General features: G+C 40.7%; 3 protein-coding genes across 14 annotated transcripts in view; 2 read left to right on the top strand and 1 right to left on the bottom strand.

The window, feature by feature from the left end:
• The window catches only part of ccdc73 (coiled-coil domain containing 73), a 28,466-nt gene extending 7,953 nt beyond the window's left edge, over positions 1–20,513 (bottom strand). The window contains exons 1-14 of one of the 6 annotated variants that reach the window (XM_090211647.1): positions 20,493–20,513; positions 8,307–8,402; positions 8,071–8,208; positions 6,552–6,623; positions 6,286–6,357; positions 5,679–5,714; positions 5,384–5,458; positions 4,856–4,894; positions 4,260–4,395; positions 3,276–3,355; positions 2,807–2,932; positions 2,635–2,694; positions 2,262–2,366; positions 1,461–1,571 (exon numbers count right to left, since the gene is read on the bottom strand). In XM_090211647.1, coding sequence (XP_090067773.1) covers positions 1,461–1,571; positions 2,262–2,366; positions 2,635–2,694; positions 2,807–2,932; positions 3,276–3,355; positions 4,260–4,395; positions 4,856–4,894; positions 5,384–5,458; positions 5,679–5,714; positions 6,286–6,357; positions 6,552–6,623; positions 8,071–8,208; positions 8,307–8,345 — 1,089 coding nt within the window. In that variant the 5' untranslated portion in view covers positions 8,346–8,402; positions 20,493–20,513. Of the gene's footprint in view, positions 1–1,460; positions 1,572–2,261; positions 2,367–2,634; positions 2,695–2,806; positions 2,933–3,275; positions 3,356–4,259; positions 4,662–4,855; positions 4,895–5,383; positions 5,459–5,678; positions 5,715–6,285; positions 6,358–6,551; positions 6,624–6,729; positions 6,867–8,070; positions 8,209–8,306; positions 8,403–20,492 lie in introns of those variants that run through there. The other 5 variants (XM_090211659.1, XM_090211651.1, XM_090211664.1 and 2 more) reach the window with 5 other exon arrangements.
• LOC110498933 (DEP domain-containing protein 7) lies at positions 12,250–16,170 on the top strand. Its single transcript, XM_021575668.3, has 9 exons — positions 12,250–12,619; positions 12,880–13,300; positions 13,402–13,526; positions 13,679–13,865; positions 14,020–14,282; positions 14,421–14,563; positions 14,833–14,958; positions 15,675–15,750; positions 15,841–16,170. Exons 1-9 carry the CDS (start codon positions 12,553–12,555, stop codon positions 16,053–16,055), a joined length of 1,623 nt encoding a protein of 540 aa, XP_021431343.3. The 5' UTR covers positions 12,250–12,552; the 3' UTR covers positions 16,056–16,170.
• A 2,702-nt stretch (positions 20,514–23,215) lies between the features above and the next one.
• Positions 23,216–24,022, top strand: part of LOC110498926 (homeodomain-interacting protein kinase 3) — a 45,661-nt gene continuing 44,854 nt past the window's right edge. For 2 of the 7 annotated variants that reach the window (XM_090211645.1, XM_036958350.2), the window contains exon 1: positions 23,216–23,331. The gene's annotated coding sequence lies outside the window, so the exon portion shown is untranslated. Of the gene's footprint in view, positions 23,621–24,022 lie in introns of all 7 variants that reach the window. The other 5 variants (XM_036958353.2, XM_021575654.3, XM_090211633.1 and 2 more) reach the window with 4 other exon arrangements.

The raw sequence follows: 24,022 nt of genomic DNA, 5'->3' as shown, positions 1-24,022 counted from the left end.
TTCCACAAGCTTCCCACAATAAGTTGAGTGAATTTTGGCCTATTCCTCCTGGCGGAGCTGGTGTAACTGAGTCAGGTTTGTAGGTCTCCTTGCTTGCACACACTTTTTCAGTTACAATCTATGGGATTGAGGTCAGGGCTTTGTGATGGCCACTCCAATACCTTGACTTTGTTGTCATTTTGCCACAACTTTGGAAGTATGCTTGGGGTCATTGTCCATCTGTAAGACTCATTTGCGACCAAGCTTTAACTTCCTGACTGATGTCTTGAGATGTTGCTTCAATATATCCACATCATTTTCCTACATAATGATGCCATCTATTTTGTGAAGTCCACCAGTCCCTCCTGCAGCAAAGCACCCCCACAACATGATGCTGCCACCCCCGTGCTTCACGGTTGGGATGGTGTTCTTCAGCTTCCAAGCCTCCCCCTTTTCCTCCAAACATAACGATGGTCATTATGGCCAAACAGTTCAATTTTTGTTTCATCAGACCAGAGGATATTTCTCCAAAAAGTACAATCTATGTCCCCATGTGCAGTTGCAAACCGTAGTCTGCCTTTTTTATGGTGGTTTTGGAGTAGTGGCTTCTTCCTTGCTGAGCAGCCTTTCAGGTTTTGTCAATATGTGACTTGTTTTACTGTGATACTTTTGTACATGTTTCCTCCAGCATCTTCACAAGGTCCTTTGCTGATGTTCTGGGATTGATTAGCACTTTTTGCACCAAAGTACATTCATCTCTAGGAGACAGAACGCATCTCCTTCCTGAGCGGTGGTCCCTGCGTGGTCCCATGGTGTTTATACTTGCGTACTATTATTCGTACAGATGAACCTGGTACCGTCAGGCATTTGGAAATTGCTCCAAAGGATGAACAAGACTTGTGGAGGTCTACAATTTTTTTCTGAGGTCTTGGCTGATTTCTTTTGATTTTCCCATGATGTCAAGCAAAGAGGCACTGAGTTTGAAGGTATGCCTTGAAATACATCCACAGGTACACCTCCAATTGACTCAAAATATGTCAATTATCCTGTCAGAAGCTTTTAAAGCCATGACATCATTTTCTGGAATTTTCCAAGCTGTTTGAAGGCACAGTCAACTTAGTGTATGTAAACTTCTGACCCACTGGAATTGTGATACAGTGAATTATAAGTGAAAAAATCTGTCTATAAACAATTGTTGGAAAGATTACTTATGTCATGCACAAAGTACATATCCTGACTGACTTGACAAAACTATAATTGGTTAACAAGAAATGCGTGGAGTGGTTGAAAAACAAGTTTTAATGACTCCAACCTAAGTGCATGTAAACTTCCGACTTCAACTGTATGTGAAATAAAAACACATAAATATAGCATGCCTAGTTTAGTTTTACATCACAAGAGAACCTTTCTCCATTAAATAAACGTGTCCAGTACATCACAACAACATATTTTCAACCGTATTTGACAATATTCAGTGATACCTCATTTTCCCAGATCATTCTACAATGTCTGTACTCCTCCAGCAGATGAGTGAATCGGTCTTCTTTTTCCTGGATCTTCTCTTGGATCACTTCATGTTCTCTTTTAAGGGCCTGCAATAAAATTCATCACCCGAGAGATTTTTAATGCAATAATACATTTTTATGTGTTTATTTAACCTGGACAGAGGGTTTTAAACACACAGAGAAGCTAATACAAATCAGTTGGGTTGTGCCATGTTAATAATGATTTTAATAAATGAATGGCGGTGAATTAAAACGGGGAAGAGAGGCGAGTAAAAGACAAGCGTCTTTAAAGGCAGAATAAACACAATAAACACATATCATCCAGTTGCACTTTGTGTGTTCTATTGTGTAAAGTGTGATATACAATGTACTCCATCACCTTTATGTGCTGTGAGCACCATTTATTTCTGTCCTTGTAGAACTTCACTCCGTAATCATTTAAATTATATAAGAAACCTTTGTTCTGTGACTAAGAGGAAGTGTTTTATTCTACCGTTTTGTATTTAACCATGTACAATCTGTTCACTTAAACCCAACCTTTCAAATTGTTATATTTTCAGAAAATGTATCATCCACTTTTTGTCTATCAATTCCCTTAGAAGTCATGGGTGTATTAAAACATGCTATAAGTTGTTATAGAGCAGAATAACATTCATTTTATGAATATATAAACTAAACAATTGATTTTTAATCATCAAAAAAGATAAAAGCATCCTTTTCTTTAGCTTAGTTTGTTTGTTAGAAACTAGGAGACTAATAATTGCTCAAAGTCCTGACCTGGTACTCCTCTCGCTGTGCTTGAAGCTCCAGCTCCACTCGGCTCACAGCCTGAGTCTGTGTCAGCAGAAGCTGCTGGGCAAGCTGTAGGCAGTTCATCACCTCCTGAACACACACACAAAGGGGGTGGGGGCTGTGTTAATGACATACAGCACAACCGCTTGCCTGCCCTGCGTGGAAATCCCCCTCTCCCAACGCCCACAAGCCAACCACCTTTATTTTACACTGACACACTTCCCCCAAAATCATCAAATGTAACCTTTTAACATTTTCACCCCATCGAGCAACCCACATCATTATGGGGTAATTGGGGGAAAAGGGTTGAATATGTTTTATACTATGCTATGTAGGGTGAGGGGGAATTGATTCTGACCTTTTTTCCATTACTTTCAGTTGTATGCTCATCTCTGAGTTTTTTATTAATTTCAGTTTCCTGAAAAATACAAAAACAAAAACCTATTGAATTATTAACATTTAATTCATGTTGTCTTGATATACAAGTAAATTAAGATAACAATTAATAAATCCCAAAAAATAAATGTTACCACATGCAGCCTGTGTTGGAGTTGCTGTATGTTTTGCTCTTTGACTGTGAGGTTGCAGTTCTCTTCAGATCTACCCACAGATGTCACTTTGGCCTTAATAAGCTTGTCATTAAGTTCCTCCACTTCCTTGACGAAGAAAGTAACATATGAGTGCCTTAACTTTCAAAGTGGGATACTAACATGGTTATCAAGCCCAAAACTCAGATCCACATCCATAAGTCGGAACAGTAACAAAACTATGTCATGGTAAAATATGTGTAACCTTCAGTCTCTGCTACTTAACAGATCACTGTGCATGCTCTGCATGTCTATTCCAGAGATATGGCACAGCAATTATATATGGTCTTCTTTGATCTCCGAGGCAGGGAAATATTTGAGTTACACCTCCTACTGCCTGCTCTCCCTAATCTTACCCTCCACACAGCAATCTGTATTCAATGATGATGTAACATTTTAAATCATGTCTCACCTGTTTTAAGGAGATGATTGTGGATTCTTGTTTTCTATTGACAGAAGTTAGTTTCTTATTGAGTCTCATGGCATCTTCAACTGTAAGTGGGATCAAGAGTCCACAAATGGAAGCTTGCTGAACTAAATTAATTAACTAAATAATGAAATATTTCTGGGATTTATGTGTAGCTATTTTCTTTACGCCACATGGAAAAGTAACAATTTCCAGACTAACTCCACAAGGCAGACAAATGTTTCCTATCTCCTTTAAATGAACAGCAGCTGCTGGCCCCACCGTAACTGTATCACCACTTTACATAAATAGTGATACTATGGTTTAGGGGCAAAAGATTAACATGTTTAAAAAAAACAGGGCAATATAAGTACAACAGAGTTACTGGTTAAATGTCAGACAAGAATGGCTATGGCTACCTGATAACGTATGTCATAATAACAAAACACGTTGAGGTTTCTCAGATTAAAAAAGGCCACCACCGTACTGGTAATATCTGTTAGTCTTGGGGAAAGTCTTGATTTGAAAACATATGGTAACTAACACTTTACACTATCCAGAAATCGCACCGCCATTTCCTGGTCACTAAAATGTTAATAGTTTGCCTAATTTCAGTTTATGTGACAAAACAAGCAAGTATGGTGTGGAGAAACATTGTGCCATCTAAACCGCTGTGATGTATCTTTTCCATAAACCAAAATATTGTATTTTCAGCTGTTTGAAGCTGGTGTACAAAACTAAAGGTAAAAGACACAAAAATTAAAAACAGGAAGCATAGAAATAGCACACATAGAACAGATCTACTGCTTATTAGACTTGCTTTCAATCAGAATGACAGATCTATAACTCATATTTCTATGTGGATTTTGTCAGGTCACCCAAAAATATTTTACACCTTTAAGTTGCTCTGCACAGGTATAAGAGCAACTTAAGTGTTACATAAAATACTCTGTCTAAATGTGCTAGTGGGCATGGCTGTGGCGGGCATACCATTTTGCTCCAGCTTCTCGTGGGCCTGCTTGACCATGGCACACTGTCTGGAGAGAGCCCCAAACCTCTTCTCCACCTCCCCCAGTTGTTTCAGGTGGCTGTCTTTGGTCTGGGTCTGCAGCTGCAGCTTCTTCTCCTGTAATAAGCAGTACAGTAGGTTCTCTCAGTAGAATTGTCAGGATTGGTATGATTTTCCTCAGTCAGCTACCACAAAGGAGGAGGACACTGGGAAAGAGTTTGCTGTCACTTTGGGCTGAGAGGACCTTTGTTTAACATCTTGGCCGCCGGCTCCCCTCCTAGAGATAAGGAGTCAACTTGACACATGCCTGAGAGCCTTTTATTGTTCATCGCTGTCATTGTTGTTTGATTGTCTGTATCAAGACACATTTTTTCTTAGCCACTGGAAGGTTAAACAGAGCGAGGCTCAGTTATAAAATATTTTAATAGTGATATTTTCTCGGCTGCACTGGGGGTTCAAGTGTCATACACTCCCTATCCGTTACTCCTGATGAGCCATTCCCTCTCCTCATCCTCCTCTTTAATTCCACCCACTCCCACACTCCCCTGTCAACAATTTCTATAATTGGAATCCTTACCAGCTCGCTTAATTTCTTCTCCAAACTGTACTTGAACAACTGTAAAACAGTAGTAAAAAGACAGTTATGTTTTTCATCGAGATATCATGACAACTATGGTGCAGACTTTCAGGGAAATGTTATAGTATAACCAAAGCCTCACACACGTGCACATAACATTCAATAAAGACAAACTCTTAAAATGTTTAATCAAATTAAAATGGTTTAAGTTATGACATAAAACAAAGTCACCATAATTATGCCATAATATAACCAAGAAGTCCATTATAATACTACAAAATAAAATATCAAAGAGACGTTAATGCCCAATCGCAGGGTTAGGTTGTAAATGCAGTGGACCATGGCGACTGCCATAATACACCTTAGCTGTCTCACCCCAGAGTCTATTCCACACACACCCCAACTCAGAACATCAGCGGTGGGATAGCGCTTCCCAAAGTTCACCCAAAGCCTCCAAATGGGACGAACAGGGGGGAATGGAGAGCTGTCCTGCTCCCTCTGGGTGTGTGTGTTTCCTAGAAACATTACCTGGAACAATTTCAGTTCCTCCTTCAGACTGTTGATCTCCTTGTCCTTTAACTCGGCTGTTAGCTGGTGCTTTCCCTTCAACGGAACATTGCCACAGAATACAATTGTTTAGTTTATTAGAATAAATAGAATAGATTGTATTTGTTAAGTCTAAACTAAACTCGTCATTTTTGCATCACTGAATTACTGCATTCGAACAAAACAATATGAAACAATGACCTTTAGTGACACAGTATGTTGTGAAAAATGTCATAAAAAAAACGAGTATCAATAAAATAATTAAAGAGTATCATACCCTTTCACCTTCGACCCCTCTGATTTTGGACTGAAACTTAATTCAGGGGAAAAAATTTAACAGATTGCAAAATGATTATGATCATGACATCAGAAACAAATGTCACCAAACTATAAAGCAAAATTAGACATCATTTTAACACAAATTAAAGCTGGTTACATTGTTTTTAGTTCACCAGATCCACAAACATCAATGGCGAAGGTGCATAAAGATGGCGGCCCCCATGTACTTACCACAAATCCTTAATTTGCTAAGTTTGCCCTATTGTACGTTGCTCTCTATTACTTTTTGTTAGTATCGTCCTTAGCACAGTATACATGATCCCAATACTAGCTCCAAGATGGCGGCAAATTGAAAAAACAGAAAAGTTAATTGCGCTGATTTACTGGCACATTGAAAAATGTTGCGTGCAGTAGTTTAAAACTGTGGGCAGTGCTAAAACAATGACGTTGATTCTGAATTCCTCCATCTTTATGCACATTCGCCATTGTAAAGGTTGATCGTATGTGCCCGTTTTACTTGCCCTTACACAGAAGGAAAAGAGAACTGAGGCAACATATTATATGATTTTTCTGCACCCAATGACAATTACGCTGAGAAAAATCACCTGTTTTTTAACATTGGCAAGAGACTCCGTATGTTGATTTGCCATGTTGTCAATTTGATGTTGAAGGGATTCCTATAAAAAAGAAGGCATTACATTAACTCAGATAATAATTCAAGGGGTGAACTGATAAATAATTAAATAATTGTTATTTTTACTTAGCTAGCTTACGCAAGCACACTGACAATAATGAGTAATGCATCAGTCAAATATTTGCAGCTGTCTTATTCAACTAGCCCAATTAGGAGACAACTTGTCTAACTAGGTACCTTCTGCCATTCTAATTCCTGCTTCTCCAACACAAGTTTACTAATCTGCTCTTCATACCGAGTTTCAGCCTCCTGAAGCAAAAAGACAATACAAATATTAGAAATACATAGTAAATCTCACAGATTTCACAGTAGTAGTACGGTATTCTTGGCATTAAAGTAATATCATGAAAAATACCAATATATTTTTCTTAAAGATGGAGTTTTACATGGTCCACAGAATACATTCAAAGAGGGAGGCTCAACTTTGAATTGAGTTTCAGTAGTTCACCCCAATATCGTTGGGAAAGTAGCGGTACATTAGAGTGGTGATATTAGTGTAAAGCCATCCTTATCCTCCCTCAGCCCTGGAAGGCAGGTAAAAGTCAATTGCTTTCCTAGATCTAGGGACTTTTTATATGGGTGTGGGAGTTGGCTCATGGAGTTTATTTATAAGTTCCCATTAAACTATGCTACCAGCATGGCATACTCAAAAAGTGCACACAAGATAAAGCTGTTAGTTTGCAGAGGAATACTGATTTGATGGGGGGGGGGGGGGGGGCAGTAAATAGGCTATTAAACTTGGTTATCTAAGTAAATCAGAAGAGGCAACAGCAGATCAAATAAGGCCTGAGCCACAACACACTGTACATATCAGGCCTATCCCATATGCAATCTGAACACTGTATGTGACTCACCCTATTATATGAAAATTCACAACACAGTATTCTAAAATCAGATACATGCCTGCCATTGGTTTTCATTTAATCTCTTCATAGTCAAGGCATAAAACGATCTGGATTACGCCTGGAGTCGGAATGCAGGCAGATCAATGAGATGCCCAAACTTTAACTTATTATAATTTTAAATTGATGTAGTTAAAAGTATTTGCCACTATTGCATCTTCACAATGTATATGAAAACAAATTTTGCCGGCGTAAGATAGTCTGACATGACAAGCTATGCTTTTAACATCACACCAATAAACGCAAGAACTACAAAGTGTTACTTTAACGGCATGCCTGAGGATCATATTGATTAAATGTTTTTGTCCCAGAAACATGGTAATAACAATAAAATGTGAGAGCCAATGGTTTATTTTCCTCTTATAACCTTTAAACATGTCCAGTGTCAGGTTTAAAGTGCTTGCTCCAGGGTACCCTTTTTACAAGCAAAGACATGAATTCACCAGGTCTTTGCTTGCATGACCCCGTTCAGATGTGCAACTACAGCTGGCTTGTGTCCAGATGGCCAAAAAGGGCTGTGAGCTTCCTCTGAAAACTCATAATATACCTCCTACGAAATTACACTCCCCAGTTCCTCATGACTTGACCAAATAGAGCCGTAAGTGTCTGAGCTCTTCCTGGTAAACAATGGATGAAGAGGAAGTTGTTATTGTGGAGACATTCCTGAAAATATAACGATTTTGTTTTATGTTGTAATTCCTGTAACAATTTCAGAGAATGTACAAAGCTATTATCTGTCTTTATGTTACTATAATATCAAGAGATACTTGAAGGATATGTATAAATCAAAGTACCCTGTGAATATGTAGTTCTTCCACTGCTTCATGAAGAATTGTTTTAAACTCCAAAACCTGTAAGGAAATGATGCCACTGTCTGTCTCGTGAGGGGTATATGATAACGACAGCTCCTTTTCAAAGTCGTGTCCGCCAGTCTAAAGAGAACAATAAGTTTTATTCTAAGTTATGCAAACAAGCATAGACATATGCATTCTATCATATTGTATGTATTTCTGCAGTAACCCTAGCTTACCGTGGTGGGGCGTTTCCCTGAGTCTGCACTGACATCCATCAAGATGTTCAGGTCAGGAGAAGGTTTTGTTGGGACTCTTTAACACCCTGATAACTTCTGTAAAGTAAAAAATAAATATTGAATGATAAGTGTGTACAACAAAGTATATTTGGTATAGGCCTACAGCATTAAAACATTATTATTATTCAGTCACTAAGTAAACAGCATTGCAGGGGGATGCAGTGCAGTGATTTGGTAGTAGTTCTTCAACCCATCAAGGTGGAAATTAAGCAGTCCTGAGAGTCTAATAGGGGTCAGAGCCATAACACTAAATGGACAAATTGCCCTGTCATTCAGCTTCTAAATTATATAAGTTATTTAATATGACCTGTGTAGATGGCCCCCTGTGTCCTCATCATGACTGACTTTTTAAGTAGGTCTCCACTGCCGACGATCCTTTAATAGAAGAGTATTTTCTCCATTTAACCTGCACCGTACTCAATCATGTGCAGGGATTAAATGATCCCGTTAGAATTTGCTACTATCATAAATGACATTGTGACCTGGGGGGCCAATGTCTTTATTTGCCTCTCCACTGATTCACTTGAGCAGATATTAAACAATTCTATAAACCATGAAAAGCTAAATTAAAAGGACACCATCCACATAACGGGATAATTCCCATCAGCAACATGAAGTCTGTATGACCTTTTGTGAGTTATATGACTATTGTCCTGTAATGCACTGAGAAAAAAACACTGCCATAATCAAAGCCCTGAGGTGAGGATAATACGTATTTAATCACAATGTCATCTATCGTGAATGCTACTCTGACTTAAATTCTTTAAGCACAGCTACAGCAAAGTATTTAGGGCTCATATACTACAATTACATAATTACATGAGGTGGTTACTGAACTCAATAACATTGTTAGAGATTATAAACTGGGTGGTTTGAGCCCTGAATGCTGATTGGGTGACAGCCATGGTATTTCAGATCGTATACCATGGGTATGACAAAACTTGTATTTTTACTGCTTTAATTAAGTGGGCAACCAGTTTATAATAGCAATAAGGCACCTTGGGGGTTTGTGGTATATGGCCAATATACCACGGCTAAGGGCTGTATCCAGGCACTCCGCGTTGCGTCATGCATAACAGCCCTTAGCCATGGTATATTGGCCATATACCACACCCCCCCGGGCCTTATTGCTTAATTAGCCTATGTGAAGAAGAATTATAGATTCATACCACACAAAATACTGTGCAAATAAAATAACATAGGCCTATTACTTTCATTATTAAGATTAATTTATGGGGTGATTTTAAAAGCTTTAGATAACCAGGAACTACATGACAGGAACATGCAGGATATGACGACTAAGGTACCTCACATATGACTCCATGTTGAAATAAAGGTTAAATAAAACAATACAGTAACACCCTTGGTGGGTGGCGGATTTTGCATCAGCCAAGCAGTAACATACTTTTAACTATAGTCTTTCACTTTATCATATATTTTTTCTGTCAATATACTGATATCTAACGTTTAAAAAATTGTGCCAGTCTGTTTCTGCATAGTTTTATTGTGTTCCAAATATGATTCAGGACTTTAAAACAATCTAAGATAGCTAAGTCTTCTGAGAAATAGAGTGAAAATACTCTCAACACTTACTCTATCTATAAAGGAACAGTGTTAGATCTGGAATATCAAATTAATTAATTTAACATCTCTCTGAATGCCTCAATGCCTATTTCTTTGAATATAAACATTAAGCATCATCTGCTCTCCACGTGATCAATCTAGTTTTATATTTGTTTGATTTCTCCCTACTTTTTCAGTTTTCCGTTTTGCACCGAAAATGCGATATTATTATTTTTGGAGTACTGGTAGTGGCAAGAGGGGATCCAATTGGTAGTTACAGTCTTGTCCCATTGCTGCAACTCCCGTATGGACTCGGGAGAGGCGAAGGTCGAGAGCCATGCGTCCTTTGAAACACGATGCCACCAACCGCACTGCTTTTTGACACACTGCTCGCATTAACCTGGAAGCCAGCAGCACCAATGTGTCTGAGGAAACACTGTACAGCTGGCGACCGAAGTCAAGAGCGCCACAAGGAGTCACTAGAGCGCGATGGGACAAGGACATCCCAGCCCGCTCATAACCCGGACGACGCTGGGCCAATTGTGCGCCGCCCTATGGGACTCCCAATCGCAGCCGGTTGTGATACAGCCTGGAATCGAACCAGGTTTTGTAGTAACGCCTCTACCACTGAGATGCAGTGCCTTACACTTGCTGCGCCACCTGGGAGCCCCTATTCATTAGTCTGATTCTGTTGGAAAACGTTCTGTCACGGAAAGAGTTTAGAGTAGGAACCAAATGGAACAGCACGGGGAGGGGCCTACTTGAATTTGTTCAATAGAACCTCGTTTTCGTTGCATGACATTGAACGTTTGAAATTAAGGTTTTCCTTTGCAAAACGTTTTGTAGCGGAATCCGACTAATGAATACACCCTGCCTGGTTTGTGGTCAACTCAATTCTGGGCTACCTGTAAATCGCTTTCCCTAAACGTGTCTTCAAGTCCTACGGACCAGAACAATTCACTGGTATCGACTTACCGCTAGATCCCCTCTGCCACTACCAGCGAGCTAACGTCAGCTGGCTAGCTATAGCATGGTGATTTACCATTTTCAGCTGATTGCCGTTGTAACGTTAGATGTGAAGAAACAGGCACACTTTTTAGAATACACAATAAGCGACTTTAAATAAATATTCTAGCAAGGTTCAAAGTATATCTAATGACAGTGTTGTTTGTTGAGCTACATTTATGAAAAAACATGGCTAGTAACAAAGGTAATGTGTAGTAGGCCTAGCTACCTGACATGTTGGGTAAATTCATAGCATAGCTCGCGCACAGCCAGGGGAGAGGCGGGTGCACAGAACACACTTTCATATCGCGAGGAAAAACTGGACTGAATTTGGCGCTGGTCTGACACATGCACAGCAGCATATCTATAACAAGTCGTTGAGAAGTGAAGACTGAATGAGCAACATATAGGCCTACCCAGAGAGGAAGAGGCGAAGCGAGAGGTTTCACCCTCGACCAAATATGTCCAAAATAAAGCCAATGAGTTTCTATGGGCTTATTATTGGAGCTAAGCTTCCCACCTTTGGGACCACGACTTCCATTGTTAGGGCATGTATATTAGTATCTCATCATTATATACAGATATCTGGCTACCTTAGTCAACGGCTTCAATTAGTTACCACAACCACAAAGTAAAACTTGGCTATATCGTTACAATTCATTAACACAACATTTATTTGGTTTTAATTTAGGGTAAGGCATAATGTTATCAGTGTGGTAAAGGTTAGGGTAAGGTTTTAATCACATTTTAAGAAGATCATTTGTAGAGATATGCGGGGTATATAACTTTGTGGCTGTGGTAACTAGTGACGACCCTAGCCAACCAAGTATGGTAGCTGCAACCCAATATGTCGACTGGTGGGTGACAGTGCATTCCATACACACTGTGTGGCTAGACCTGTCCACATTATTTTACTTTTGTAAAAGGAAGGGAAGGGAACGCTGCTGCTACCTCGCTCTCCAACCAAGGTGAATGCAACAGACTGAAGTTAAGAGGAAATGCAGCAACTCTTGGAGGACAGTGGACGTTTATGAAAGTGCTTATTTAATAACGTAAAACTTAACATTTCAAGTGGTCCTCCTATGGGCTCAGGAACCAATCACAATGGGAATACAAAACAAGATGCAGAAACCTGACATATTGTTTTTAAACTGACTGACCAATAGATTATAACTACAAATTACTTTACATAAACGGAACGAGCGTTTATTTGCTCTGGCTGCCATCTAGTGTCCAATTGTGTAATTGTTCCAAAGTGTCCTTTACGCTGTATTAGCGTAGTCCTTGGAGTAGAAGACACCAAAAATGTAAAAGCGAGCTCCTTGACAAAACAATCCATGCTGGTTAGTTCTACTATTCACTACATACCACTATTTTAAATCGAAATGAGTAGCCAACTTTTTTGTTACATTCGCTCAATTGATCAAGTTCAATTGATGTAATCAGCAGGGATAATGTCTACTGCGTTCGTATACTATTCTACTTATTATTCTACTGCGTCTTTAACAGCTAATTAAGGTTTCCCTTGCTCACCTGAGGAATGAATAAAAGGGTAACGTTTTGGACAGAACGTTTTTTTCTTCTTCATTACGTCACCACCATCCTTACCAATTGAGGAATGGCCACAGTAAAGGAGAGAGCTGCCGCGCTGAATTTGTCTGGAAAGTTGGGTCTGCGTTCTCCAGGTACAAACTTTGACCTTTATTGATGGCTGTAGACGTGTGCACCAATCATTAGCCTACATGGTCGTCATATTTTTCTACATAACAATCAAACCAATGACTCCCATGGATTTGTTGGTACATTTTACTTTCCCGTCTTGTTGTCCTTGAAGGCATTGAGTGGTCTACCAACACTGTTTATCAAGGACTAACTGCTGATGGTTTAACCAAGGATATGGTTAAACCTATAACCAGTTTCTTTTCTCACTTATTTTGTGTTACAGGTCATGGCATGGTCCATAAGTCACTCCAGGCCTCTCCTATGTGGAGCAGCATCATTGCCAACCTCAAAATGTCTGTAAAGGTGAAGCGTAGGCGATTTCACCTGAAGTCGCATAATGACTGCTTTCTGGGGTCAGATGCAGTGTCTGTGGTGTTGGCCCATATAGTCCAGAACAAGTTCTTTGAAGGTGCTGACATCTCACGGGACAAGGTGGTGCGTGTTTGTCAGGCCCTCCTGGACTGTAAGGTGTTTGAGACAGTTGGAGCAAAGGTTTTTGGCAAAGATAAGAGGCAAGATGTTTTCCAGGACAGCAATGGTTACATCTACAGGTTTCTGAACACACAAATGCCTTCTATGGATGAACTTGAAAAAGGAGTCCTTTCTCCTGGTATTCAAAGCACCTTTTGCAGTGCTTCTTGCAGGTGGTTATTTGTTTTGATTCTATTTCTTTTATTTGAGACAAATCAATATGAAATATTAATTGGATGTAGTGTTTATTTAACTTTGTTTTCAAATGTTGTAGGCAAGAGGAGCAACTCTATTCACATGGTACACCTCTGAGATCCAACCAACTGTTGGAAACTGTCCTGGGAAACCTGAGTCTGAGTCCAAGCAAAGCACACATTGATTCTCCATTACCACAGACCCGTAAGTCATCTACTATGATAGTGTAAAGTCGGTATCATCTGATTTAACTACATCAGAGGTGCTGGTATTGGGCAAAAACTAAAATGTGCTGCATCTCGGTCCCCAGGACTAGTATTGAACTCTAGTTGACAGTCCATTCCTTTACTCTGTAGTGGTTGATGAAGTGTTGCGTGAGGAAACGATGCTGAGACTGCTACAGCTGGTAGAGCTCCCTATGTTGGACAATCTGTTAGAAGGTGGAGAGACCTCTCCCCGTCGCATGGCACAGAGGGACCCAGACTTGATTTACACCAGCAACTACCTGGACCGTGAGATCCTGAGGGCCTTCAAGGACTCACAGTATGTAGTGTGACTTATTGGTCTTACTTGAATAGCTAAGATGGATATTTTTAACATGAATGAAGCTTATCTCATGCAGGCCTACGGAGTATAATATTCCTGGTGGTGAGTGACATAAGTTTCAGTGGCACATGATTATTTTATTCTGTTGAAGGGAGGATGATTGGCTTACAGCAGCATTGGACTGTCTGGAGTTCCTGCCTGACCAGCAGGTGGTGGAGGTGAGCCGTGATCTGCCCAGGTGTCCAGACGTGGTGGGTGTCGGCCAGGGTCAGCCCTGTTGTTCAGGCTCAGGCACCCAGCAGTGCAAACTTCTGCTGTATGAAACATTGGTGAAATACTATGGCCAGTCCGACCGTTCACCCCTGCTCGCCAACCACATGTCCGACATCTACACTGGGGTTACTGAATTACTAGGTGAGACCAGAGCTATGGCCACTTCATATTACTTGGGTCATGAGTGGCACTTTTTATACTTTTTAATTTTTTTCATTGTTTCCAGGTCTATCATAAGCAATTTGTAGGGCTGCATTAACTTGTGCTTCTTTTTTGCAGTGAATGCAAAGTTTTATAAAGCTCTTGAGGCACTGCAGTTGTGTTTGAAGCTTCTGCAGCCTCGTAAGCGGGAGGAACTGCGCACATTGTTGCGCTTCATGGCTATGGCTGCAGACCCGCTGGAAATCAAGCTGGACAAAGAGGTGAAGACCATGGGATAGTTTATGTATGGAGTCAGCGTTCTTATTAATTTACTTTTGACTCATTTAGCAGACGCTCTTATCCAGAGGAGTTTACAGGCGCAATTAGGGTTGAGTGCCTTGCTCAAGATTTTCACACTGCTCTGGGATTTAAACGTGGACTTTCGGTTACTGACCCAATGCTCTTAACTGCTACACTACCTGCCAGATCTTGATTAACCAGAATCAAATTGTGCATAATGTTGGAATAACTTGTATGGTCTCATTTTCAGATTGAGAACAAAATGGTTGTGAAGATGGCTTTTTCCAGAGCCATCATCCACAGCAAATCTTTAGCCAAAGAGAAAGTGGACCTCCTGGTGCTGTTTATGCTGGACAACCGCCATTACATTTTTAAGGTATTCTTGATTTGTTGACAGAGCAGTGACTGATTTATTCGTTTCCTTGAAAAGCTATATATACTGAGTGTAGAAAACATTGCTCTTTACATTGTGTACACGCAGCTCAATATTAGAAAGGTGCTGGATTTGCCTCCCAGGTGGCGCAGTGGTCTTATAGCGCTAGCTGTGACACCAGAGTCTCTGGGTTTGCGCCCAGGCTCTGTCGCAGCCGGGGGGTCCGTGGGGCGACGCACACTTGGCCTAGCGTCGTCCGGGTTAGGGAGGGTTTGGACAGTAGGGTTATCCTTGTTTCATCGCACACTAGCGACTCCTGTGGCGGGCCGGGTGCAGTGCATGCTAACCAAGGTCGCCAGGTGCACTGTGTTTCCTCCGACACATTGGTGCAGCTGGCTTCCTGGTTGGATGCGCGGTGTGCTAAGAAGCAGTGCGGCTTGGTTGGGTTGTGTTTCGGAGGACGCATGACTTTCGACCTTCATCTCTCCCGAGCCCGTACGGGAGTTGTAGTGATGAGACAAGATAGTAACTACGAATAATTGGATACTATGGAATTGGAGAAAAAGGGGGTCAAATAAATTGTAAAAAAAAGGTGGATTCACATTGCGTGTACAAATAACTCATGTATTCTTATTACCACTATGTTGTGAATGCCATATGAGCATGCAATCATTACATCAAGTTTGATATATGGCTGGCTTGAAACATTTCTGTCTCAGATACCAGGATCTTTGCACAAGCTGGTCAGTGACAAACTTGCCAGAGTTGTGCAAGGGGAACAACCAGATGTGACAGGTAAAATATCTATCTAGTAGTAGTCTTTGTGGAAGAGTGCTGACCGCCTCAAATACATCACTTACATTTTGTTTTCTCTATTGTCCTTAGGGTCCACGTTCTGTCAGCAAGTCTCAACAAAGGCTTATTCTGACTGTACTCAAAGAACAACACAAGAAGCGCTGTTGGTGTTACTGAGGAATATTAATGAAGACCCAAAGCACTCTGCCAAAGAGAGGAAACGGCTCCTCAGGCAATTTTACCAAGGCCACCCAGAAATATTTGTTCAGTATTTTGGAGATTCTGTGTCTGCTGTCAGTGTGTAGCCATTGTCAATGTTGTCAAAAGATCACTTTGTACATGTTTGTACATGCCTAGGTCACTTTGTATGCATGTGATTCTGAATTAAATTTAAATAAAGTCTTAATGGACACCATGGTACATTGCGCACTGTCATAATCATAAATAATGAAATTGTAGTCATCTGAGAACTTATTGAACATTTTGACTTAAACTCATAGAAAGATGAGCTCCATTTCCCACAGTATCCAAAAGGCAATACACACATTGGAACTGATGTTGTGAATTTCAGAGTTTCTGAAGTATGTCATTTTGGCCACAGTCGATGCCGTAAAACGCCATGTTCACCTGTTTCCACTTACCAAAGTCATATTGTATTTCTGGTCTTAATTTAGTGAGGGTCATGCATAAGGTTGGCAGTGTGGTTATGGTTGGGTTTAAAATCACATTAAGATTGTAGAAATAGGTGGGGTTTATGACTGTGTTAACTAGTGACCATTTTCACCGGTTAGTGCTATCAGGGATCCTTGGGACGTCCCTACCCTAAATATATATATATATTTTTTTTAACCAGGTAGGCCAGTTGAGAAATTCTCATTTACAACTGCTACCTGGCCAAGATGACTCAAAGCAGTGTCACAAGTTACACAAGTTACATAAATAAATGTAGTCAACACAAATCTATGTACAAAGTGTGCAAATGTAGGGAGGTGAGGCAAAATTATTACAATTAAGAATCAACACTGGTGTGAGATGTGCAGATGTGAAAATAGAGCTATTGGGGTGCAAGAGGATAAATAATATGGGGATGAGGAAGTTGGATGTGCTGTGTACAGTGATCGCTCGGTAAGCTGCTCTGACAGCTGATGCTTAAAGTTAGTGAGGGAGATATGTCTTCAGCTTCAGAGATTTTTGCAATTTGTTTCAGTCATTGGCAGCAGAGAACTGGAAGGAAAGGTGGCAAATGTAAGTGTTGGCTTTGGGGATGACCAGCGCAATATACCTGTTGGAGCGCGTGCTACAGGTGGGTGTTGCTATGGTGACCAGTGAGCTGAGATAAGGCAGGGCTTTACCTAGAAAATTATGACCTGTAGCCAATGGGTTTGGCGACGAATATGTAGTGAGGGCCAGCCAACGAGAGCATACAGGTTGGGGTGGTGGGTAGTATATGGGACTTTGGTGACAAAACAGATGGCACTGTAATAGACTTCATCCAGTATGCTGAGTAGAGTGTTGGAGGCTATTTTTGTTAATGACATCGCCGAAGTCAAGGATCGGTAGAATAGTTTTACAAGGGTATGTTTGGCAGCATGAGTGAAGGACACTTTCTTGCGAAATAGGAAGCCGATCCTAGATTTAATTTTGGATTGGAGATGCTTAATGTGCGTCTGGAAGGAGAGTTTACAGTCTAACCAGACACCTAGGTATTTGTAGTTGTCCAGAGTAGTGATGCTGGACGGGCAGGCAGGTGTGGGCAGCGATCGGTTGAAGAGCATGCATTTAGTTTTACTTGCATTTAAAAGCAGTTGGAGGCCACGGAAGGAGAGTTGTATGGCATTGAAACTCGTCTGGAGGTTACTTAACACAGTGTCCAAAGAAGGGCCAGAGGTATACAGAATGGTGTTGTATGCGTAGAGGTGGATCAGAGAATCACCAGCAGCAAGAGCGACATCATTGATGTATACAGAGAAGAGAGTCGGCCCGAGAATTGAACCCTGTGGCACTCCCATAGAGACTTCCAGAGGTCCGGACAACAGGCCCTCCGATTTTACACACTGAACTCTATCAGAGAAGTAGTTGGTGAACCAGGCGAGGCAATCATTTGAGAAACCAAGGCTGTTGAGTCTGCCGAAAAGGATGTGGTGATTGACAGAATCGAAAGCCTTGGCTAGGTTGATGAATTTTGACGGCTGCACAGTAATGTCTCTTATCGATGGCGGTTATAATATCGTTTAGGATCTTGAGTGTGGCTGAGGTGCACCCATGACCAGCTCTGAAACCAGATTGCATAGCGGAGAAGGTGCGGTGGGATTCGAAATGGTTGGTGATCTGTTTGTTAACTTGGCTTTCGAAGACCTTAGAAAGGCAGGGTAGGATAGATATAGGTCTGTAGCAGTTTGGGTCTAGAGTGTCTCCCCTTTTGAAGAGGGGGATGACCGCTGCAGCTTTCCAATCTTTGGGAATCTCAGACGATACGAAAGAGAGGTTGAACAGGCTAGTAATAGTGGTTGCAACAATTTCGGCAGATAAATTTAGAAAGAGAGGGTCCATATTGTCTAGCCCGGCAGATTTGTAGGGGTCCAGATTTTGCAGCTCTTTCAGAACATCAGCTGTCTGGATTTGGGTGAAGGAGAAATGGGGAGGCTTGGGCGAGTTGCTGTATTTAGTGTAATGTGTGATGCTGTAATCACATATCAATAAAGCGATGTTCAGCACCCAGCACTAAGCACTTCAATCCTGAGAATATTTTTTGCTTTTACATTTATGTAAAATTTGCTTACTGCCCCAATAGGTCCACAGACAACACAATCACACTGCACACTGCCCTAACCCATCTGTACAAGACCTATGTAATAATGCTGTGTATCGATTACAGTTCAGCATTTAACGCCATAGTACCCTCCAAATTTGTTATTAAGCTCGAGACCCTGGGTTTTGACCCGCCCTGTGCAACTGGGTCCTGGACTTTCTGACGGGCCGCCTCCAGGTGGTGAGGGTAGGAAACAACATCTCCACCCCGCTGATCCTCAACACTGGGGCCCCATAAGGGTGCGTTCTCAGCCCCCTCCTGTACTCCCTGTTCACCCATGACTGCGTGGCCATGCACGCCTCCAACTCAATCATCAAGTTTGCAGACGACACTAGAGTGGTAGGCTTGATTACCAACAACGATGAGGCGGCCTACAGGGAGGAGGTGAGGGCCCTCAGAGTGTGGTGTCAGGAAAATAACCTCACACTCAATGTAATCAAAACAAAGGAGATGATTGTGGACTTCAGGAAACAGCAGAGGGAGCACCCTCCTATCCACATCGACCGGACAGTAGTGGAGAAGGTGGAAAGTTTTAAGTTCCTCGGCATACACATCACGGACAAACTGAAATGGTCCACCCACACAGACAGCATGGTGAAGAAGGCGCAACAGGAGGCTGAAGAAATTTGGCTTGTCACCAAAAACACTCACAAACTTGTACAGATGCACAATCGAGGGCATCCTGTCGGGCTGTATCACCGCCTGGTACAGCAACTTCTCCGCCCACAACCGTAAGGCTCTCCAGAGGGTAGTGAGGTCTGCACAACGCATCACCAGGGGTAAACTACCTGCCCTCCAGGACACCTACACCACCTGATGTCACAGGAAGGCCAAAAAGATAATCAAGGAGAACAACCACCCGAGCCACTGCCTGTTCACCCCACTATTGTCCAGAAGGCGAGGTCAGTACAGGTGCTTCAAAGCTGGGACCGAGACTGAAAAACAGCTTCTATCTCAAGGCCATCAGACTGTTAAACAGCCATCACTAACATTGAGTGGCTGCTGCCAACATACTGACTCAAATCTCTAGCCACTTTAATAAATAAAAATTGGATGCAATAAATGTATCACTAGTCACTTTAAACAATGCCACTTTATAAAATGTTCACATACCCTACATTACTCATCTCATATGTAAATACTGTATACCATCTACTCCATCTTGCCTATGCCGTTCGGCCATCGCTCTTCCATATATTCTTATTCATTCCTTTACCCTTGTGGTAAGGTAGTTGTTGTGAAATTGTTAGATATTACTGCACGGTCGGAACTAGAAGCACAAGAATTTAATATGAGTGTAGCATGTCCTTTGTTGGAGAATTTACTCTATTTTGTAACCCCAGGCTTTTTTTTACCGTTAGGAAAGTTTTGATTCAAATAATTAAAGCTTGATGAATAGTTGCTTATTTGAATCAGATGTGTAGTGCTAGGGCAAAAACCAAAACGTGCACAAATTGTGGTCCCAAGTACAGAGTTTGGGAAACACTGCATTAGGGACTCTTGGAGCAATGGAAGCAAGGCTAGAGCACCACAGTATGAGTCATAAATACCATAAAACCTAGCCGTCAAACAGGGAAATGGTTCCAATTGTTTTTCCACCTTTCATAGAAACTCTTAAAGTAAGATCTGTGTTGTGTAGGTTTGCCCTGGTGTGACATTTTGATAACTGTGTAAATCTCTCTAGGACAAGGTGACTTGTATCAATATATTCTGCTCTATTTACTCTGATTCGAAAATGCTAATTAGCATGAAAGTAGACATCATGCAAAACTATAAATCCCTGCATGTCATTGCTAGCTGACACATTTGCTAACAGGTATTGTGCCAATTTAAAACTTGCAGAAGACAGTTCAAAGAATTGTCCATTTAAATCAATTTTGCCAGTTTATGAATTTCTACATTTAGCTATCATAGTTAATCCAGAGATTCTTACCTTTGCCTCGATTAGGCAGTCTCAGTAAGATCATCACGGCATTTGTAGTACTTCATGATAGCCACTTTAGCAGCTAATTAGCATTTCATTTTTGGAGGGTAAATACAGGCGAATATATTGATAAAGGTCACCTTGTCCGAGTGGGATTTACGTTATCAAAATGTCACGCCAGGGCAAGCATACACAGACCTTATTTTAAGTGTTTAAAAAGAAAACTATGTGGAAATATTAATGTTGGAAAAACTATTGGAACTATTTCCCTGTTTGACCGCTAGATTTTATAGGTATAATGACACTTCCACTGTGTGGCTCTATTAATTTTGAGTTACACATATCTAACAGCAGAGGGAAACAGAACACTTTCAATATTGGCCCAGACATTGGCTATGTTCAAGAGGATCAAAACCGCAATGTATGGGTAAATTGTGACTGACTGATGTACAAAAAATAATGAGTCTTTATTTATATATTTATTATATTAGTTAATCGGCAGTCATCTGGATGCTCTTGAACACGGCCATTAACTTCAAGTTACTGTGGGAAAATTAACACGTTTCGGAGATCTTCTGAGGGTCTTGGAGAGTTATTTCCCCTGGTGCTTCACACCTGTTAGTTACCACATCACTAGACAGCTACGACATAGTTATTCTACACTGGACCTTACTATTTATTTGACTAGGCAAGTCAGTTAAGAACAAATTCTTATTTTCAATGACAGCCTAGGAACAATGGGTTAACTGCCTTGTTCAGGGGCAGAACGACAGATTTTTCTTTACCTTGTCAGCTTGGGGATTTGATCTTGCAACCTTTAAGTCCAACTCTCTAACCACTAGGCTACCTGCCACCCCTACAAGTGGCTGCTGCACTATATACAGACATGGGCACTTTAATCACTTTAATCACTATATACAATCACTGGCCACTTTAATAATGTTTACATGCTGCTTTACTCATCTCATATGTATATACTGTATTCTACTCTATTGTATTTTAGTCAATGCCACTCCGACATTGCTCGTACTAATATTTATATATATATTATTTCCATTATTTTACTTTCAGATTTGTGTGTATTGTGAATTGTTAGATACTACTGCACTGTTAGAGCTAGGAACACCAGCATTTTGCTACACCCACAATAACATCTGCTAAAAATGTGTATGTGACCAATATAATTTGATTTGATTTGATCAGATGAACACAGTTATTGTTTATTGCCAGTCGCATGCAGGTTTAGGCTGTCAATGCCCTGTCTAGTGTCTATCAATATTTATTTGTGAAAAGTATTTATTGCTGTCCTTTGGAAGCATAAAGACAAGGTCCTTATGCTTCCAAAACCGTACCGCAAGCGATGCGTTTTAATGTTCAGACCTGATCGTTAACAATATACCCCGACAGAACAATATCCCCTACAGAAGACGCCTTCATCCAATGACTTATGCCTTGAAAACACCTACAGCGTTTTTGCGCAAATGATACGCAGCATCATCTGGATATGTGTGCAACAAAAATTCAACTTTCACCTAACGCCTAGATCACACCGACATCGTTTTGCATTTTGGTACACCAGAAGTACATTAATTTCCAATGGAATGCTGCATTTGCCATGCAGCATTGGGGTGCAGAGGCAGTTTCAGTACGTTCTGTGTGGTGCATATGCTGGATTTATCGAACTTCTCCATCAAATTGTATGCATAGACAGCTTGACATAAATAGTAGCAGATGGTGAATGTTTAACTGTTTTGCACACATATGCTGCATACCATTTTGTGTAATGATGCTGTAGGTGTGATCAAGGCATCTGCTACCATTTCAGTCAAGCCATCTATGCATACAATGTGATAAATCCAATGTATGCACCACACAGAATGCACAGCAACTGCCTCTACAAAACAATGCTGCAAGGCATATGCAGTGTTCCATCGGAAATTAATGTACTTCTGGTGTACCAAAACGCAACTGTGCTGTCGGTGTATTCGAGACGTTATGTGTAATGTATTGTAACACCTTGATCACACCGATAGTGTTTTGCGCAAAATAGTATGCAGCATCATCTGGATATGTGTGCAACAAATGTTCAACATTCACCTTCTGCTACTATTTCTGTCAAGCCATCTACACATACAGTTTGACGCATACGTTCGATAAATACAACGTTTGTACCACACAGAACGCACTGCAACTGCCTCTGGCAATGCTGCACAAACGCAGCGTTTCATTGGAAAATAATGTAATTCTGGGGTACCAAAATGCCTCCCCTGTTGGTGTGATTGAAGCGTAATGAGAGTCATGATCAAAGGCTAGCTTGCAGTCAGCTCTTAATTTGAAAAAAATTGTGTACATTTTAGAATTGCCCAGAATATAAAATGAATTGTTATGGATAGAATGCAGTCCTTATCAATTGTGTTTAAAAACGGATTCTATTTATATTTTATGTGGTGGGGTCACCCCCATGACATTGAAAATACATTTGATAGAATTGCATTAATTGCATTAGAGTTCAATTAAGGATATTGGTGGTAAATTAAAATCATTTTTAAATTGGTACTATAATTGGATTGCTGTAACTGATCACATGAGGCTATGGGGAATGTCCACATTTGCACAAATCTGTCATAGTTTTTTGTTTTTATCTTTAATAAATGTTAATTGTTGTAGTTTAAATGTAGTTTTGATGTCAAGCACATTTCTCAAAAATCAGCTCATGGTGAGTCGATTTCTCTGCTCTTGTTCCATGACTCTCAAACATTCCACACGCAACAGGGGTGGGGAGGGACTCAGCAACAACGAGCAAAGTGCTGGAACAGTGCGGTCTCTGGAACAACTGGTCCCCACAAAGGTTAGAAATATGGGTTTCGTGGCCCTTGAAACGAAAACAAGAGCCATTTTTCCCCGAAACTGGCAGTTGTTAACTACGCAGTGGACGAAGACTGGTTTCATTTAATGGTGTAATACGTGAGTTATTTGGAGTTTAACATGTGGGAGATGGTGGGTTTATCGAGATCCTCGTTGTCTAAGAGAACAAGATGGCAGCATTGCAGGCAAACCGAGCATGGTGTGGGTACTTGTTAACTCGTTAGCATGTTCAGAGAAGCTCTGGATTCTGTCATTTACTATTGTTTATAAAGGTATGTGCGCTACAATAATATCTAGCCCAACTTATATTTTTATGCATTTCGTCGGTAGTTAAATATCTAGCAAATCGTTCGTTTCACGTTAGCTAGCAAATATGTCAAGCTAGCTAACGTTAGCAAAAAGTTTGTTCGTCAGCCTGGGTTGACTTTTTGATTCGTCCTTTGGTTTGTAACTACATTTCGTTAATTTTTTTTTTTGAGGGGGGGGGGGGGTAGCTAATTATTGCCATCTCCATTCTCCTACCCATACTGTACATAGTTTAGTTAGCGAGCTAATCTTTAATTCAGATACCAATCTTGGCTGTTTAGCAAACGTTAGCTAGCTAATGTTACAACTTCAATTTACTAGCTACAACTTAAATTTACAAGCTAACTGGTTAGCCAACGTTCATGTTT

Source organism: Oncorhynchus mykiss, chromosome 2, assembly GCF_057628025.1.
Source record: "Oncorhynchus mykiss isolate SJ-2025 chromosome 2, ASM5762802v1, whole genome shotgun sequence".
NCBI lineage: Eukaryota > Metazoa > Chordata > Actinopteri > Salmoniformes > Salmonidae > Oncorhynchus > Oncorhynchus mykiss.
Note: the sequence above shows the minus strand (reverse complement) of the source record. Positions and strands in the feature narration are given on the sequence as shown.

Excerpts from the sequence above, each read along its gene's own strand:
- LOC110498933 (XM_021575668.3), top strand. The coding sequence starts at position 12,553 with ATGGCCACAGTAAAGGAGAGAGCTGCCGCGCTGAATTTGTCTGGAAAG. Across the intron at positions 12,620-12,879 it reads GTTGGGTCTGCGTTCTCCAG|GTCATGGCATGGTCCATAAG; the intron begins GTACAAACTTTG and ends TTTGTGTTACAG. Across the intron at positions 13,866-14,019 it reads AGGGCCTTCAAGGACTCACA|GGAGGATGATTGGCTTACAG; the intron begins GTATGTAGTGTG and ends ATTCTGTTGAAG.